The sequence below is a fragment of the Hylobates moloch genome, unplaced genomic scaffold, assembly GCF_009828535.3.
Source record: "Hylobates moloch isolate HMO894 unplaced genomic scaffold, HMol_V3 SCAFFOLD_153, whole genome shotgun sequence".
NCBI classification, from domain to species: Eukaryota; Metazoa; Chordata; class Mammalia; order Primates; family Hylobatidae; genus Hylobates; species Hylobates moloch.
Genome location: NW_026652428.1, coordinates 25,907 through 43,637, shown reverse-complemented (window position 1 = coordinate 43,637; position 17,731 = coordinate 25,907). Strand labels below are relative to the sequence as shown.

The 17,731-nt window shown below is 48.4% G+C and overlaps 1 protein-coding gene across 1 annotated transcript in view; it reads right to left on the bottom strand.

Moving 5' to 3' along the window:
• The window catches only part of LOC116464062 (tyrosine-protein kinase transmembrane receptor ROR2-like), a 28,272-nt gene extending 11,386 nt beyond the window's left edge, over positions 1–16,886 (bottom strand). The window contains exons 1-2 of the mRNA XM_032147346.1: positions 16,706–16,886; positions 8,533–8,610 (exon numbers count right to left, since the gene is read on the bottom strand). Of these exons, the coding sequence (XP_032003237.1) occupies positions 8,533–8,610; positions 16,706–16,886 (259 nt within the window). The remainder of the gene's footprint in view (positions 1–8,532; positions 8,611–16,705) is intronic.
• Between the last annotated feature and the right edge of the window lie 845 nt (positions 16,887–17,731).

Sequence of the window (17,731 nt, the reverse complement as noted above, 5' to 3'; positions counted from 1 at the left end):
CTGGAGTGCAGTGGCGCGATCTCGGCTCACTGCAGGCTCCGCCCCCCAGGGGTTCACGCCATTCTCCTGCCTCAGCCTCCCGCGTAGCTGGGACTACAGGCGCCCGCCACCTCGCCCGGCTAATTTTTTGTATTTTTAGTAGAGACGGGGTTTCACCGTGTTAGCCAGGATGGTCTCGATCTCCTGACCTCGTGATCCACCCGCCTCGGCCTCCCAAAGTGCTGGGATTACAGGCGTGAGCCACTGCGCCCGGCCCGACTTATGATTTTTAAATCCAGCCAATCATCCAAGTATTCACCAACTTGGTCAAATTACTCAGGCACTGAGGATCTGCTTTTACCAGGTCACACTGATCAGTCCGGGAAGATCAAGAAAACTTTATGTATTAGAGATCATGAGGTCACGGAGCTTTGATTAGTGGGAAATAAAACAAATTTCCCGGTAGGGCACGTGGAATGGAAATCCTGAGAGCTGCAGGAAGGACATAAAGCTGCTCCTCCCAAAGGAAGATACTTTCAGGTTAATAAATCCGTTGCGGGTGTGAAACAGTGGCCACTCCACTCAGGCTTTCCCACTGAGCTGTTGAGTGGTGCAGAAAACCCGGGGCAGCATCAGGAAGGATGGGAGTCAGATAAAACGGGGAAAACAAGAAGCATGGGGACTTGCAAGATGAAGAAAACCACCTAAGAGTGTTTGTACCTTTGGAGAAACCAAGAGTCTGGTGGGGTGACCCGTGTCCCCCGGCCACTCATACTTAAGTCCTCACCCCCGCAACCCGTGAGTGTCACTTTATTTGGAAATAGGGTCAACTGCAGATGTAACAAAGTTAAGAGGAGTTCTCCTTGATTAGAGAGGGCCCTAATCCAACGACACTGTCCTTATAGTAAGAGGGAATTTCAGACACGGACCTAGAGGGAAGAAAGAGCAGAGATGGAGTGACACTGCCACAGCCACAGAGCACCATGGGCACCAAGGGTTGCCAGCAATGCCTGGAGCTCAGACGGAAGCATGGCACAGACTGTCCCCAGAGCCTTCAGAAGGAACCGACTCTGCCAGCAAACCTTGATTTCAGACTTCCAGCCTCCAGAGCTGAGAGAAAACATTCTGATGTCTTAAGGTACCCTCGTCTTGAGGTCCTTTGCTAGGGTAGAGGAATTGAAGAAGAAAGAAGAATGGCTGTAGAAGGAAGGAGACAGCCCAAGAAACTAAAGCTCAGACCTACACACAGGTGACATCCACACCCACCCAAAGAGACAGAGACATGGGTGTGTGCATACCCCGGGGGACAGACAGAGACAGACAGGTGGTGGCACAGCCCTTTGCAGTATGGTCTCAAACCCAGCAAGCTCAGAAAGAATCACTGCTGTCCGTGTGTGTCACCCACAGGAGGATGAACAATGGCCACTGACAATACCAGTCAGATGAGGGAAACAGCCCCCCACCATAGGGACGCCACCCCACTGGGCGCAGTTTGTCAGAATGCTACCCCCGGGAGAAAGAGAGGGAGGGGCTGATCGAGGACTGCAGGGAAGGCTCGGAGGCAGAAATCAGCCTCGCCGATGGCAGGAAGCTGCTGTGGGTCTCCAGACAGTCCAGACAGTCTCAAATGCCCGGCCCAAACTCTGCCCCGGATAACCAGCGGTGCACACTTTGAAATCTCCTATTTGTGGGATAGAGTTTTCTTTCAAGACCATTCAGTGGCTCCAGATCCAGACACCCCAACAGGCATTGCAGACTCACAGCCAATGGGAGGATAAAGGGTCCCCTACTTGGATCGAAGGTGCCTCGAACATGGCCTTCAGTCTCCAGAGTGGTGCAAGGCTCAGAACCTGGAAATCTCATGTTTGTTTTGTCCAATGGACGTTAGAAAACGTCTTAGGGAAAGGTTTGCTTGGGATTGCGTGGCTGTGGGCCGGGCAGGGGCAGACAAGACTGGCAGGGTCTGAACTGGCTGCTGACTTGGAACCTAAGAATGACCTGCCTGGAGGCTTCCCTCCACCAAGTCCTAATGCTCGACAGCTGCTCCCTCCCCATGTCACCCTGGAGCTTCTCTTTGCGCCACATAAAATGTACCCCCAGCAATCCCCAGCCCACGGTGGACGTGGATGTGGACACTGGGCTCAGTGCAAGCCTCCCGTGTCCTTGTAAAATGAGTTTCTAGCTCCAGTCAACACCCGCGGGGCTGAGATGCCCCACGATGAGCATGGAGCCCACCCTGGCCTCCTTGGTAGAGGCCTGGTCATCTCCCTACCTGTGCCCCTTAAGCATATCAGCACCTTCAGAGCTGCCCTGGGGGTTCCCTGAGCTGCTGCCCTTGGCTCCTGCCCTTGGCTACATAACAGCCAAAGTGGCCAGAATGAAACCCGAGTCTGACCCTGGGCGCCCACCGTAAGACCATAGCCTTGGTGCTCTGAGTGGGACCCTACGTTCCCTTCCTCTCCCACGCCCGCCTCCTGCCTGGAGCACCCTGAGCTGTGGGGCCTTTGCCAGCCATTGCCCCTACATCCCCTCTGTGGGGCTCAGCCTCCTGACCACCCCATCAGCAACAGCCAGCACCGCTCACTCTCGTCCCGGCCCCACCCCCCTCCAGCACCTTCATGATCTGAGGTCCTCCTGTGGTTCCCACGCTTGCCTCTCCCACTTAGAAAGACACTCAGAGAGCCCAGGGAAGGCAGAGACCACACTGCCTCATACTGAAATGTTTTCAGAGACTGAGCACCCAGCATGCTGTGGGCTTCGGTAAATACTTGCTGAATGCAAGAAGCCTCAGTTCAGGGACCACATCCTCCCAGAAACCCCCCGTGCCCATCCAAGTACTGCCTTGGACATCCAGACCACCAGCAGTTCCATGTGCATTTCTGCTGCACCGTACTCTTCACATTATTTTCTCTTTATTGTTCTATGTGTCTAGACCCTGCCCTTTCTCCCTTTGCAGGGAAATTATTAAGGAATAACAGAGCAGTATGCTGCAGGGGAATGCCCGCATGGTGGCCCTGGGGACTGCACCATGCTCCCCTGTGCATCCTTATTTGAGCTTGAGTGCCCCTTGTGGGTATCTGGTAAACCTCAGCGTCACCTCTGTGTTCAATCTTTACGTTCTCAAGATGAAAAGAATTCTGAGGACAGGCTACAATCACCTGACAGGAGGACATTCCTCGTAATCTTTACCCTGGCTCGCCTGCTGGCGGTCAGCACGGGGGCCCACCCCAGGCTCACTTGGTATGGGTGGGGGCAGGGTGCCTCTCACATTCTGGTCTGGGCACCTGGAGCACACCCACTCCAGGGAGTGTCTTCCCTATTCTAAGGGAACAACAAGCCCAGGCACAACGTTATTGCCTCCTGGAACCAGGCGTGCACCCAGCAGCTGACGCACAACTGCCATCTCTGTGCACGCTCAGAACAACTAACATTCATCGTGCCCATTCTGTAGATTCAGAAACTGGAGCCTGAAAAGTAACTTTCTGTGGGGTCCCTGGCCAGAGGACACACAGCTAGCAGAGTTGCATGGCGCATCCTGATGCTGAGCCCAAGTTGTGAATCACAGGCCTAACAGACTTTATGCTGACTATGTTTGCAGGATGATCCTATTTTCATTTTGTACCCATTTAGCCTTGGAGACCCTCAATCTATGTTAAACCTAACAAACCATCATACATACACACAGGCACGCACGCCAGGAGTTCCAGAATATACCAGAAACACACACAATAATTCAGCCAATATGACCTACATGAACTGGGAAACTGATGCTTGGTAAACAGAGACCAATAGGCACGGTCTCCGTGTCAGCTCAGGGAGCTCTGCTGACTGCTTTGTTTTCTCTTTCCAAGGAAATTTTAGTTCAGCACCACAGCCTGACATGTCACAAATAGCAGGGAACAGCCTAGTAACCAAGGCACTGGTTTCACTACCCTGTTATTTAGAATCCACTTTAGATCACCTATAATTGCAACACATCCACACATGGGCAAAGTCAGGAATTCCCCTGCTGGCTGTAGTGTGGACGAGAAGCAGCTCTTCTCTGAAGACGAGAGACACAGCTCACCGGGTCTATTTTGGCTGGGCCAGAACAGGAGGCCAGCAGATGGGCGAGCCCACACCACCCCACCCCGGCCTTCAGAAATTATCCACTTCCCACAAACATTCCAAAGTACTGATCTTACAAAACACAAGCTGTATTCCATGTGCATTTAAAACACAGCCTTGGAACAAAAGAGCATGTGGTTTCTAGGTCAGATATAAGCCTCTGTAAGTAATAGAATGATAATTCTAAAACATGTATGTATGTATGTCTACTGGACGTCTAATGTAACAACGAAGACAAAGCTCTGTTAAATATTCACTCACATGTTAACCCGGTTATAACTAAGTCCTACAGTTGCCTGCAGTCTTAAACAATGACAATACTTTGGCATATGAAAACTGAAGGCAACCTTTTCATCTGTAAATCACAACATCCTTAGTGTTCATTTTCTCTATATAGGCTTTTTGCTCTGAGAATGTCTCTCTCTCTCTCTTCTCTCTCTCTGTCTCTCTCCCCCTCTTGATACCATCTACCAAATATAAGCTTCATGCCAAACACTGACCCAGGACATCTGAACAAAAGACTTTTTCCAGCTAATTCTTAGATTCGCTTTTGCTTGGCCAAAAGTAGAGCTGTCATATCACTAACGAACTGGTCCACAGGCCAATGTCACCTGCCAGTGATTTTGCAGATGCTTATACATCATGACTGATGACTGGGTTAAATAAATAGCTAATATAGTACATTCAACTATGATTATACATGTGATTAGGCCAAATGTGGCCAAGTGTGACATTCCCAGAAGCTCTATGAGCAAAAACGTGCAGGAAGAATGAGTCTGGCTTTGCCAGGCTGACTCCTTCTATTACTAATCATATAAGGAAGGGGCAAGAGTAGAAGGACGGGTGGAGTGAGTCTCCATTTGTGCAAGAGCAAGAAATCAAAAGGAAGTAAAATCACACTACAGGACCAAATAATTCATGAGCAAGGGAAAGATTGGGGCCCCTACCCTGAGACTTTTGGGGGGCAGTTCACTACAGATCCTGTCCCACTAAGAGTGCTGATGGCTCCACCAATCATCACGATTGTGATGCTAACAAATGGCACCAGCATCAGCTACTGCTTCTAGGTGCTTGCAGTGAACTGAGCAAGCCCTTTCATCCCGCCTACACTGGGGGTGCTCCCATCTTGAAACTGTGCTGAGAGCAGTGCCATGCCCAAGGCCCTGACCCCAGGGGGAAGGGTGAAGCCACCATTTATCCAGGCCCATCCTCTTGCAAACCTAGGCTCAGAACTGCGGTACTATACTACACTATCCTGCTCCTGCAAAGAAACACAGCCCGGCCTTCTGTGTTTCTTTGCTTTCCTTTTGTACTACCCTTTCATAAACATGCATGTATGTACAGACGTGCCCACTTGATGGGCCACCGTCAGTGTTTCTGTGCTCTGGACAGGTCCAAGGCAAACTTCCAAACTCTGTAATCAATCAACGCCTTTCGGTCATGGGAACGCAGTGAACACACATGGTTTTTAACCCAATCACTTGTGGGTTAACAACAACAACAAAAAAGTCAAGAGGTTATCAAATCCCAACAAACGAAAAGCACAGTAGAAAGCATTCTATTCTACGCTTGAGAAGTTGCTCCACTTCCAGAAACGGAACTGAGAGAATCCTACCTTAGGGCACTGAATTTGACTTATAAATGCTGGGAGCTTGCAGCATCCAGGGAATAAAATTTTCTGTTAAATTTCATCCGATGGTCATTTTTTCACCTTGATAAGCAAATGCATCTTCCTAAGTGCATCATGAATATGCAGCTGCTTCTGCCTCGCAGGGTTATTTGTGATCACTCCACTTAAAGAACAGCTCCCATTCTACATGCAGTCCCAGGCCCCCTGCAGCCCCCTGCTCCAGGAGTCTTGGCACAGCCCCGCCCCAGGCCCACAAGGAAGCCCCCGGGTGAGAGGTTTGCAGCGCATCTGAAACAAAGGACTGCAATACATTTTCCCAAGGAAATATCGGAGTCTATGGAATGACTCAAGTTGGATTCTCAGCCGTTAATATGGCCTGTCTGCTTCTCGTCACTCGCCCCCTCCCCCTCAACTGCATCTTCTGCTTCTCCTTGAACAGTGCTTCACAGCTGCCGTGTGATTTTTTTCACAGAGTGAGTCGGACTGTACCACCCCCCACACCAGACGCCCTCAACAACTGACAATTTAACACAAATTCCGGGACCTAAAGTGCTGTGCAGGGCATAGCCCAGGGCTGCCCCATGAACTTTCTGTGATACTGGAACATTTTAGATCTGTGCTACCCATAGTGGGAGCCTCTTGCCAAATTGAAATGTAGCTAGCACAACCAAGGAACTGAAATCGTAATTTTATTTATTCTAACTGACTTGAATTTCCGGAGCCTTCCGGCTGCCCTATTGAGATTCATGGGTTTAGCCCCGGCTGACTCTGACCTCCACCTTGCCCCAGCCCATAAGCCAGGCATCGGCCCTGCGGTACCACCATGACACCAAGTCCTGCTTGACCCAGGGCCCCCACTGGGCTTCGCACACACTTCCCTCCCGTTTTCTCTTGGCCAGTGTCCACTCTTCAGATCTCAGCACTACCATCTGTGCCCAAATCAACAGATCTGTTCCTCTTCTACCCTCCCAAAACCTGATCTCTTCCTTCAGGCCACTTGCCACAACTCAGAATTTTATCATGACCTGACAGTTTGCCTCTCCCCAGACCTGTAAAATCCACACAGCAGAGAGCACAGTTCAGCCAACACGTCCTAGGATCTCGTGCAGAGCCAGCTATGGGGGCAATCAGTAAGTATCTGTGGTTTGTCTTCACTGTGGGTTAAGTCAGGCTTTTGAGAAAGAAGTTGACAATCTAACCATCAAAAACTATTTTTCTTCCTAAGGAAATGTGGTCCCCAAGGCCAGTGTGCTAAACAAGCTTTCAGAGCATGCGTTTACTACATTTAACATCCTACAACGGATGGAATCCTCTTAAGGAAACCCCCCAGCACCAGGCACCAGCCTCACTGCTACCCTGCATGCTGGGCAGAGCTCCACCTGCTCTTGGTTTTAAACAACTGACCTCCATGTGGAAGCTGTACAGAGTCACTCTGTAGATTGGACAGAAATAAAGTGGCTGTTCTGGCAGTTGATCGTTATGGACTGAGCAGTGGTGCCCCCCAAACCCGTAAGTTGAAGCTCTATCCCTCAATGTGATGATATTTGCAGGTGAGGCCTTTGGAAGGTAATCAGGATTAGATGAGGTCATGAGGGGGTTTTGTTATGAAAACACTGGGATTCGGTCTAGGTCCTCCTGCTCCCCACACAGAAAGCCAATCACTGAAACAACAAGCAGTGCCAAGGAAAAGGACTTTATTTGGTTTAATCGGGTGCTGCAGCCAAGGAGATGAGAACTCAGTCTCAAATCCATCTCCTCAAGGGACTAAAATTTGGGGTTTATACATCAGAGAAGAAATGTAACTATGTGTGAGAGAACAGGAACTAAGGAGGGGTAAGGAAGCAGACATGATGAAGGAGGGCCTGGAGAAGCATGATTCGATACTTTTTCCTGGGCATCCTTTTCCTGAAGAAGGAACTCAAGATAAAACAAATGCAAGTTTCAAACTTTAAGACCAGAAGGGTCAATTTCTCTGTTTATCCCAAAGAACCGCCTATAGGACTATTGGGTTGGTTTCGGTGGGGCCTCCATGACGGGAATAGTGACCTTACGAGAAGAGTATCAAACAGACCTCTCTCTCTCCACCGTATGAGGACACAGCAAGGCAGCGGCTGCCTGCAAGCGAGGAGGAGGGTCCTCTCCAGAACCCAACTGTGCTGGCACCTTGATCTTGGAACTCCAGCCTCCAGAACTAGGAAGTGTGTGTTGTTTCAGCTGCCCGGTCTGTGGTACTTGCTAAGGCAGCCCGAGCTGACTGAGACAGACTATCTGTGGCTATGAGGTAACACTATATGCATTAGCAAACGCATCAGTTCCTCAAGCCACAGGTCTGCATCCGGAGGAAACTTGTTCTATTCACCCTACAAATCTATGGTGCATTCCAGCGAAGTGTGCCAAGTGAGCATGGCTCTAACTACAGGCCCAGGGGAAGAGCTGAAGCCACAAGACAGAATTCCAGGTGGCTGTGAGGAGGAGGGCCGTCTGCCCACTGAGACGTACACACACCTCTGGAGTCACATGCAACAGGAATCCAGCTCCTGAGGCTCCTCTCAGGCCCTTTCCCCATCTGCCAGGCCGCCATCTGTCCGCCCACGCCTCCCTGCGCGTCACCTCCCACCTGTGGCCCCAACAGGCCCTCAACGCCCTCCAAGTCAAGAAACACAGGAATCAAGGTGGCATTCCACCATACCCACCACCAGGGGGCAGCAAGGGGCCAGAGGACCCCTAGCGCCTTCCTTCAGGCAATGGCAGTGCAAGATAAGCCTCAGCACAGGGCATTCCGAGAACACGGAGAGCACCTGCATGTCCCAGCTCACCTTTCAGAGTTGGAATCGGGCCGTCCTGCCCATCAAGGGGTCCTAAAGGGTCGTTCGGATCCGGAACCTCCACTTCACCTGGGAAAAAGAAACCAGGATACATATTAAACAAGTTTTCCTTTCTGGAGCCTTTAATTTGCTTCTTATGCAAAGACAATGGCATTCTAGCAAAACTACCCAGTACTTGTAGAAAACACAGAGGGATAAGACATTATGATAACCTCTAGAGGGATTCTATAGTGATATAAAGATATGATGTAACAGTAAAAGTGATTTTGAAGCTTATCCCAAGAATAGCAAATGTGGGGGCTTTGCAACATAGGTACGGAAATAAGTCAGTGGAGCCTGGGCTTCATCCAGAGAGGGACAGAGAGCGGGAGGGAGAGGGAGAGAAAGAAACCAAAGCACTGGCTGGCAAACTCAAACACTTCTGTAGCCAGATGCCGCAGGCTGCCCTCCAGATGGAGGTCCTGGTAATTGGGTAATAAATTCAGAGTTGGAGAATTTCTTAAGCAGCTCATTCCCCTCCCCATTCCCACACCCACTGGCAGCGGCCAAGTACCCACCCCACAATGTAAAGGACATAAATGGGCGCTGTGGCTTTTCACTTCCATTCTTCCTATCATTTCTAGTCCAAATTTACCCGTCCCCAAAAGCCAAGCCCTGAGCCATCTTTCATAAAATGTCCATGACCAGCCATTTAGAAGAAAAGTTTCTATTCTCTAAGTCTCCCTACAAACCGTACACCTCTCCCGGGGCAATCCTACCATTCTTCCTTGGGTTAACAGTTGCATGTATTTTACTCTTCCTCAACAATAGGTAAACCACATGGGGCCAGCCAGTGCTGCACCCCTGGGGGAGGACGAGTGGTCCCATCATGGAAACCGAGACAGAAGCACCTCCTGCTACAGAACAGAGGCTGGCATCAGCTATGCAAGGCAGTCCATGGACTTCTGCTGAAGTATTAAAGACTTCAGTTTGGATTTGAAATTTTAAATCAGCACATTACACACACCATCACTCAGCACTGTTTAAATGTAGAGAGACCACATGAAATCAAACATACTTGCACTATATACATACATCGAAAAGAGACATAAAAATTATTAACTGCTTAGAAATTGACAAATGGTGTGAAACACTCAAATAAATACATACCCCAAAGAAAAATAAGCTTCACTAGCCCAATTTCCCTGTGGAAAAGAGTCCTAGCTCTTCCCAAGTCAGCTTCTAATTCAGAAATGGAGGCATTTTCACACGTGGAAGTTTCACTTCCCCTGCCAGTCAAATGTGGTTAATAAACTCAGCATGTCCAATCACGAGATCTTTAGAACTGACACTTTAAGTTTCAACAAAACTAGGTTGTTATTGCTAATCTGAGAAACTAAGACACCATTTATATTTTGAAATTTTAAAGTGTCATCTTCCTATACTACATAGTTTGGGCTCACTCCAGATACTGCAGCCTTCTAAAGTTGATAAGCAAAATGTGACAGGAAGTATGTGAACTTGTAGGATGGGTACAAGTGAAAACAGGGCTCAGTGTTTTCAGCAGAACCCAATAGGGTTTCTCCTAACCCGTAAAAAGAGCTAAGAATACCACCTTTCCTCCAAAATAAACGAAACATGGAAACAATAACAACAAAACTGCCACACACACACACACACACACCATCATCATCATCATCATCATCAAAATGTTATTATTATTTATCTGGAATTATAGGTAATTTAAATTTCTTTTATTTCAATTTAAATGGCTCTACTGTGAACAAGTATCAATTTTTTAATGGTGTGTGAGATATAATTCACACACTATAAAATTCACCATTTTAAAGTGTGCAATTGAGTGGTTTTCAGTACATTCTCAAGGTTGTGCAACGATCACCACTATGAAATTCCAGAACATTTCATCATCTCCCCAAAAAACCTCATTCCCATTAGCAGTCATCCCACCGCCAACTCTATCCTGTCTCCTTCAGCCCCTGGTAACCACGAATCTGCTGTCTCTATGGATTTACCTATTCTGGACATTTTCTATAAATGAAATCATATAATATGCAGTATTCTGAACAAGCATCAATTTTATAATTATACTTTTCAAAATGCATGCCCTGTAGTAGCAAAAAGAAAAAAAAGAAGAAAGCATGCTGTACCATGGGATTAATAAACAAGGCCATTAATAAGGCTCACTCAGACCACTTCCCAGACTCGGGGGGTCTGGCTCCACAAGGAGAAGGGGATGTGGAGAACATACATGAGGCTGCAGAGATGACTGAAGTATGAAAGGGAGGAACTACCCCAAAATGCCAGAGCTACTAGGATTGCTGCTCCCAAGGTGGGGCAATTTAGGAGCAGCCAGGCTGGCCTGGTGGGGAGACCTGCACATGCCCCCACTCCTGCTGCACACAAGCCAGGAGGAATGGCTGGCGACTCAGAGGATCAGGGAACGCTTTCAACTTGGCCAGTTTAGGGGCCACCACAACGGATGTTGCAATGGGTACACGTGCTGAGCATGTGCTTCTGCACCTAACGGGCTATCATTGTTCCTGACCGAATGACTTTGTGACAACCTCACAACACCACAACCTGCCTCAGTGGTGACTGCCAACCCAATATGGCTGGTGACTGATCATGGTCGTGCGCCCTGCAACATCTCCTCGGTGCCTGTCCTGAGTCGTTCTTTACATAAAGGCCTGTTCGGTTTTCACCTGGTGCAGGCACCCTTGCACCCCAGCTAGATGACGAGCTCACCAAGCAACGTCCCTGTCCTCGTTAGTTGCTGGAGGAGCAAGAGAGAGGCCACGTGGCCTTCTGGGCCATCAGAAAAGACATTCTGAGAGGAGATTCATCTGTCCTTACTCTTCAGGGCTTCAATATATTTTTCTCCTGAAAATGAGGACACTACTCTAGCCAAATCGCACATCCTTCGTTTGGGTAAAATGCTCGTAAGTGTGCCCTACATGACCATCAAGAATGTCATCCATATGACAGGCACAGTGCCCTGACTTTTCTCTGCTGGACCTGGGTCATTTTCACTGTAAAAACATCACAGATGGTGAGGTGAAGCCAGAGGGAAACTCAACCCTTGGGAAGCTGAGTAGGGGAGTAGTGATTTATAAGCTTCTTTTAGTTTTTTGATACTTTTTAAAGAGAGGAAAACATTTAATATAAAACAAAAATTTAAGTGTGGCTGGTATAATGAAATGACACATTCAATATCTAGTTTTATCCATGTCAAAAACACACACGACACTCTAGAAGCAAAGACTAAATGTAACTTGGTATCCTGGTCAGGACCCTGGAACAGAAAAGGGATATTAGGTAAAAACTAAGGGAAAATGAATGGTGTGAACGTTAGCCAAGAATAATGCACCCGTATTATGGGGCAAATGTACCATGCCAAGGTAAGATGTTAACAATAGGGGAAACTGGGTGTGGGGTGTGTGGGGGTTCTATGTACTGTCATCACAACTTTTCTATAAATCTAAAACTAAAGTAAAAAGTTTACTGAAGAACAATTATACATTTCCATCACCTTGTTCAATCCCTTAAAACCAAGGTTCACAGGTAGAACTGCATAAAACATTATACCTCCAAACACTTATACATTTTTTTTTGAGACAGTTTTGCTCTTGTTGCCCAGGCTGGAGTGCAGTGGTGGGATCTCAGCTCACTGCAACCTCTGCCTCCTGGGTCCAAGCGATTCTCCTGCCTCCACCTCCCGAGTAGCTGGGACTGCAGGTGCCCACCCCCATGCCCGGCTAATTTTTGTATTTTTAACAGAGGCGGGGTTTCACCATGTTGGCCAGGCTGGTCTCGAAACTCCTGACCTCAAATGATCGACCCACCTCAGCCTCCCAAAGTGCTAGGATTACAGGCATGAGCCACCGTGCCACCGTGCCTGGCCAATACTTTACATTCTTAATGGTGCAATCCCTGGTAAATGGCCTCAAAGCCAATTATGCACCCTAACTCTATGAACAGAATCTGACACATATTCACTGGATTTAATATGTTATTCAATGATTTATACAGCATGCTGGCAAATATTTAGAAATTAAAACATTTTGGAAAATGTTAGATTTTTTAGCTGAGTCCTACAGGAATTGTCATTGGCATGGAGACATCAGCTCTTAAGCAGGAATTTGTAGCATATTCTTGGAAGCACTTTATGAATGTCTTGTATATTCCAGGCTGAACCAATTGGTGTCTACAGAATGGCCAAAGTGAAAGGGTTCACTGTTGATAGGGATGATGCCTGGTTGCTGTTACAGAGTCACATCAGGCCTGCAATAGCTGGAGGTGCAGATTCTGAAGAATTAGAAATTATATAACCAGGCCAGGCCCAGTGGCTCACGCCTGTAATCCCATCACTTTGGGAGGCCGAGGCAGGTGGATCACCAGACCATCCTGGCTAACACAGTGAAACCCTGTCTCTACTAAAAATACAAAAAATTAGCCGGGCGTGGTGGTGGGCGCCTGTAGTCCCAGCTACTCGGGAGGCTGAGGCAGGAGAATGGTGTGAACCCGGGAGGCAGAGCTTGCAGTGAGCTGAGATCACGCCACTCTACTCCAGCCTAGGCGACAGAGCAAGACTCCGTCTCAAAAAAAAAGAAAGAAATTATATAACCATCAAACAAAACTCTTCTGAAAACCTTCTTTCAACACAGACCTCTGATGTGACATATTGATTTATGGCATCAACAAGATAAGATAAATTGGCTGGGCGCGGTGGCTCATGCCTGTAATCCCAGCACTTTGGGAGGTCGAGGCAGGTGGATCACCTGAGGTCAGGAGTTTGAGACCAGCCGCCTGGCCAACATGGTGAAACCCCATCTCTACTAAAAATACAAAAATTAGCCAGGCGTGGTGGCAGGTGCCTGTAATCCCAGCTACTTGGGAGGCTGAGGCAGGAGAATCTCTTGCATCTGGGATGTGGAGGTTTCAGTGAGACGAGATTGCGCCATTGCACTCCAGCCTGGGTGACAGAGCGAGACTCCATGTCAAAAAAAAAGATAAATTTATATCTGCAAAGTAGCAACCACATCTGTTCTGATTCCCAGGCTCTACGTCTAGTATCACAATCATTCTCTCATTAACAGCAGTCACACCATTAAGCAAGCATTATTAATGAAGTTTCACCTATGCCCTTGGATTTGAGTCCATGGTGCTATTCTGGTTTTGATTTGTGTTTCTTTTAAACATGCTTTGTTATTCAGACTTTTCATCCATTCATCTCTTTACCTGTTGATCTGAATCAGTATGCTTATCGTGACGTAATTAGATGCAGTCTTCAGAATGTTCAGACAACTTCAAAGCAGCCTCTTTTTAATTAGTAAGGGTATTTTATTCACCAGAGCTTGGCATTCTTGGATTTGGTTGTCCTCATGTGAAGGTATAATTTGCAGGATGTGTGAAAGAACAGAAGTCATGGCAGGGAAAAAGCACAGCCTGAGAAGGTGACGGTGCTGCAAACCAGACACCCCCTGAATGAATGGCAAGGACAGATTTCACAATGAGCTACACTGCGAGCAAACTCTGTGCACCCACTGGCCCACTTGCACGTGCAAATGTCACTCATGTGCTCCAGAACAACTACTCAGCTCGGCAACACATCAGATCGAAAACACCCATGATGCTAGGAAGGCAACAGTTAAGGAAGAAAAGTTAAAAATTGGGAAGGAGAAGCGTATGAAGTCCTGAAAGGGTAAGGCCATTATTAGTCTGGGACCTGGGTCAGGAGAATTATGTCAATAGCAAAGAGCCTTGAGACTGTTTCGGGGAATGCTCTTTACCCTGTGTTTTAATTGCAGCTAGAAAACCAAACAGCATTCCAGGTGGTCTGCCAGTACCTAATTGGTAATGGTCTTAACAGTCTGTAATTTTTTATTTTCATTATTTCTAACTTTGAGTTGAGTAAATACTAGCCTCTGGTCTTATATTCCTTCAAGGGCTGGCTTAATTCTACTTTGGAAATAGGGAGTTAAAACTCATCAACTTGAAAACGGAGTAACCGTTTCACCAATTTGAACTTTGCTTCGATTCCACTTCTTTTTTTTTTTTTTTTTTTTTTTTTTGAGACGGAGTCTCGCTCTGTCGCCCAGGCTGGAGTGCAGTGGCGCAGTCTCGGCTCACTGCAAGCTCCGCCTCCCGGGTTCACGCCATTCTCCTGTCTCAGCCTCTCCGAGTAGCTGGGACTACAGGCGCCCGCCACTACGCCCGGCTAATTTTTTTGTATTTTTAGTAGAGACGGGGTTTCACCGTGGTCTCGATCTCCTGACCTCGTGATCCGCCCGCCTCGGCCTCCCAAAGTGCTGGGATTACAAGCGTGAGCCACCGCGCCCGGCCTGCTTCAATTCCACTTCTACAGCAAACGTATTAAACCCCCAAGTGAGTCAATGTACCAGCCCAACTCCCTTCAATATCGCCTTCATAAAGCTCTTTCTACTTTCTGTCTCTGACAGCCCCCAGAGCCCCCAACAAAAGCCCACTGTCAGGGGCCAAAGGAATATTTAGCTGAAGGGGGAGAGAGGCCGCTCAGGCGGCTGAATTGAGGCCTTTCACAGACCTTCTCTCCTCCCAGCATCACAGCCCTGGCAGCGGTGAGCCCGGCGGGGCTGGGAGGCCAAATGCCGCACCTCCACCCCCACCAGATACAGTGAGAAGGTGAGGTCCCCTCCCTGTGACAGGGAGCTGAGGCTTGCTTTCTCTTAAGTGGCTGCTTGTTTCTGCACCAAAACCAGCAGAAAAGGAGCAAACAGAAATGCTAAGTAAAGGCTCCAGGTTTATTGTATCTTTTCATCTAGTTTCAAGGAAGTAGCTCTTGAATATTAGTTATTCCCATGCATACAAAAGGTTACTTTGTCACCTTGAATCTCTGGAAAGTTTTTAATTAAAGGGAGGGATGTAAAAAAGAAAAAAAAAACACTCTAATTAGAAAAGAAATTGCATTATCCTTTGGCAGCGAAAGCAGATGTCTTCCATTTGCTTAAGGCTTTTCAGGGGTGTCCCATCTTTTTGCTTCCCTGGGCCACATTGGAAGAAGAGTAATTGTCTTGGGCCACACATAAAATATACTAACACTAACGATAGCTGATAGCAAAAAAAAAAACCCTCATAATGTTTTAACAAAGTATACGAAGATGTGTTGGGCTGCATTCAAAGCCATGCTGGGCTGCATGTGCTGTGGGTTAGACAAGCTTGCTTTAAGTTAAGGCCAGGTCTGGAGCACGCTCCACCTCCATCAACCAGGAATCCAGGTCCCAGGCCATGTAGCCAGAGGCTAATCCAGAGGGGGTTCAAAAGCAGAAGATTCTCTGGCAGCCAGAATTTGCTTCAGTCTTGGAATCAAACAGGGGTAAATGTCTGCTATGATCACAGGAAGTAGCAGTGATTCTTTTTAAGGCAGCTTCTGTGCTGGTTTCCTAAGGCAGCCACAACAAAGCCCCACAGATGGGGCAGCCTAAACAATGGAAACGCCTTGCCTCAGTTCAGGAGGCTGGAAGGCCAGGATCAAGGTGTCAGCAGGGCAGGTTCCTTCTGGGACCAGGAGAGAGGATCTGCTGCAGGTCACTCCTTGCTGGCAGACTGTGGCTTCTCCTTCCATCTCCTCATTGTTCCTCCATGCACACTGTCTTTCCGTCCAAATCTCTCTTCTTACAGGTCACCAGTCCCATAGGATGAGAGCCCTGATGACCTCCTTTTACCTTAATTACCTGTGTAAAAACCCGATCTCCAAATAAGGGCACATTCTGAGACACAGAGGACTAGGACTCCTGTGTTTCTATTTTCGGGGACATAATTCAACCCACAAAGGGAAGCATTATTTGTCTTCAAAACTTAGTGCTGACTTGAGAAGGACTCACACAACGGCAAGGCTCAGCCCGACAGTGAGTGTCTCCCTGAGAGGGGATGGATAGGCTCTCTGGGCTAAGTACAGGTGTGCTGGGACTGCCCGCATGCCCAGGAGCTGCCAACTTGTTAGTGACTCTAGTGCCCCAAACGCCTCTCTTCTGGGGTCAACTCTCACTTATATGGAAGCCACCTCCAACCCTCACAGCCATCTGCTGAGACCGGCGGTCCTCCCACTTCATCCCTCCAGGGTTTCAGCTGCAGCTGCAGCCCCTCCCTAGGCCTAGTCTTGTTCCCAAATGAGCTTTTCAGCTCTTACCTCCTTGGCTGACATTTCTTTTTCTCATAATATTTACACCAATGCCACTCCATGGCTCTGCGAGCGGCATGTCAGGCCTGGAGGGCACACCAGGGATGGAGGTGGCACCGGTCTTCTGCAGCCTGACCGCTGTGGATAACGACCCTGTTCGGCATTCACACAGCCCCCATTCCACGCACATCGTGCTCACAACCTCCCTACTCTGCTGCCCACATCCGGATCTTTTCCTGCCTCCACCCACTTGCGAGTCTCTCCTCCTCCCCAGTCCTCTGAATGGAAAAGCTTTCCCTCTCTTTCCATCCTGACTCCTTGAGGGCTTGCTTTAAATAACACCAGAACACCTACGATTCCCAAACCACCTGTCCAGGCCAGACCACTCCCCTGAAAGCCAACTCAGAAATCCCACCACCTGCTCACACCTCCACTTGCATGTCCAGGAGACACCATGCTTGACCTGTCCATGCCACAGCCCGGCCTCCCGTTACACGGCTGTGCCCCGCGGGGCTGCCCAGCTGCAACAGTGCTGACCCCACCCCGCTCCCAGCTAAGGCCACAAGGCTGCAGTTCGCCTTGACTCCTTTCCTCTCAAATCCCACACCCAATCCATCACGAAACGCTGTTTGCTCTATCTGCAGAATGTATCAGGACCTGCCTTGCTAACATGCTGTGGGAGACTGCAGCACCCTCCGACCCCCACCTGCTCTCCATGCAGCAGCCACAGGAAGCCTCTCAAAGGGGCTTCAAACCCTGTCACCTACAAAACATGGATGAAGCTCAGACGCATCAGGTGGGGTGGAGGAGGTCAGACACAAAGATGCGTGCTGTGCAGTTCCACTCACATTAAGTTCAAAGGCAGGCAGATGTCATCCGTGGTGATGGCAGTCAGAACACAGTTGGCTTCAATGCCTGGGTGGGAGCAGGTTGCTGGGAGTTGCTGGTGTGGCTGCTGTTAGGTGGGTGTATATACCACGTTAACATTCATCAAACTATACACTGGCAATTTATGTACTTTGGTAGACGTAAATT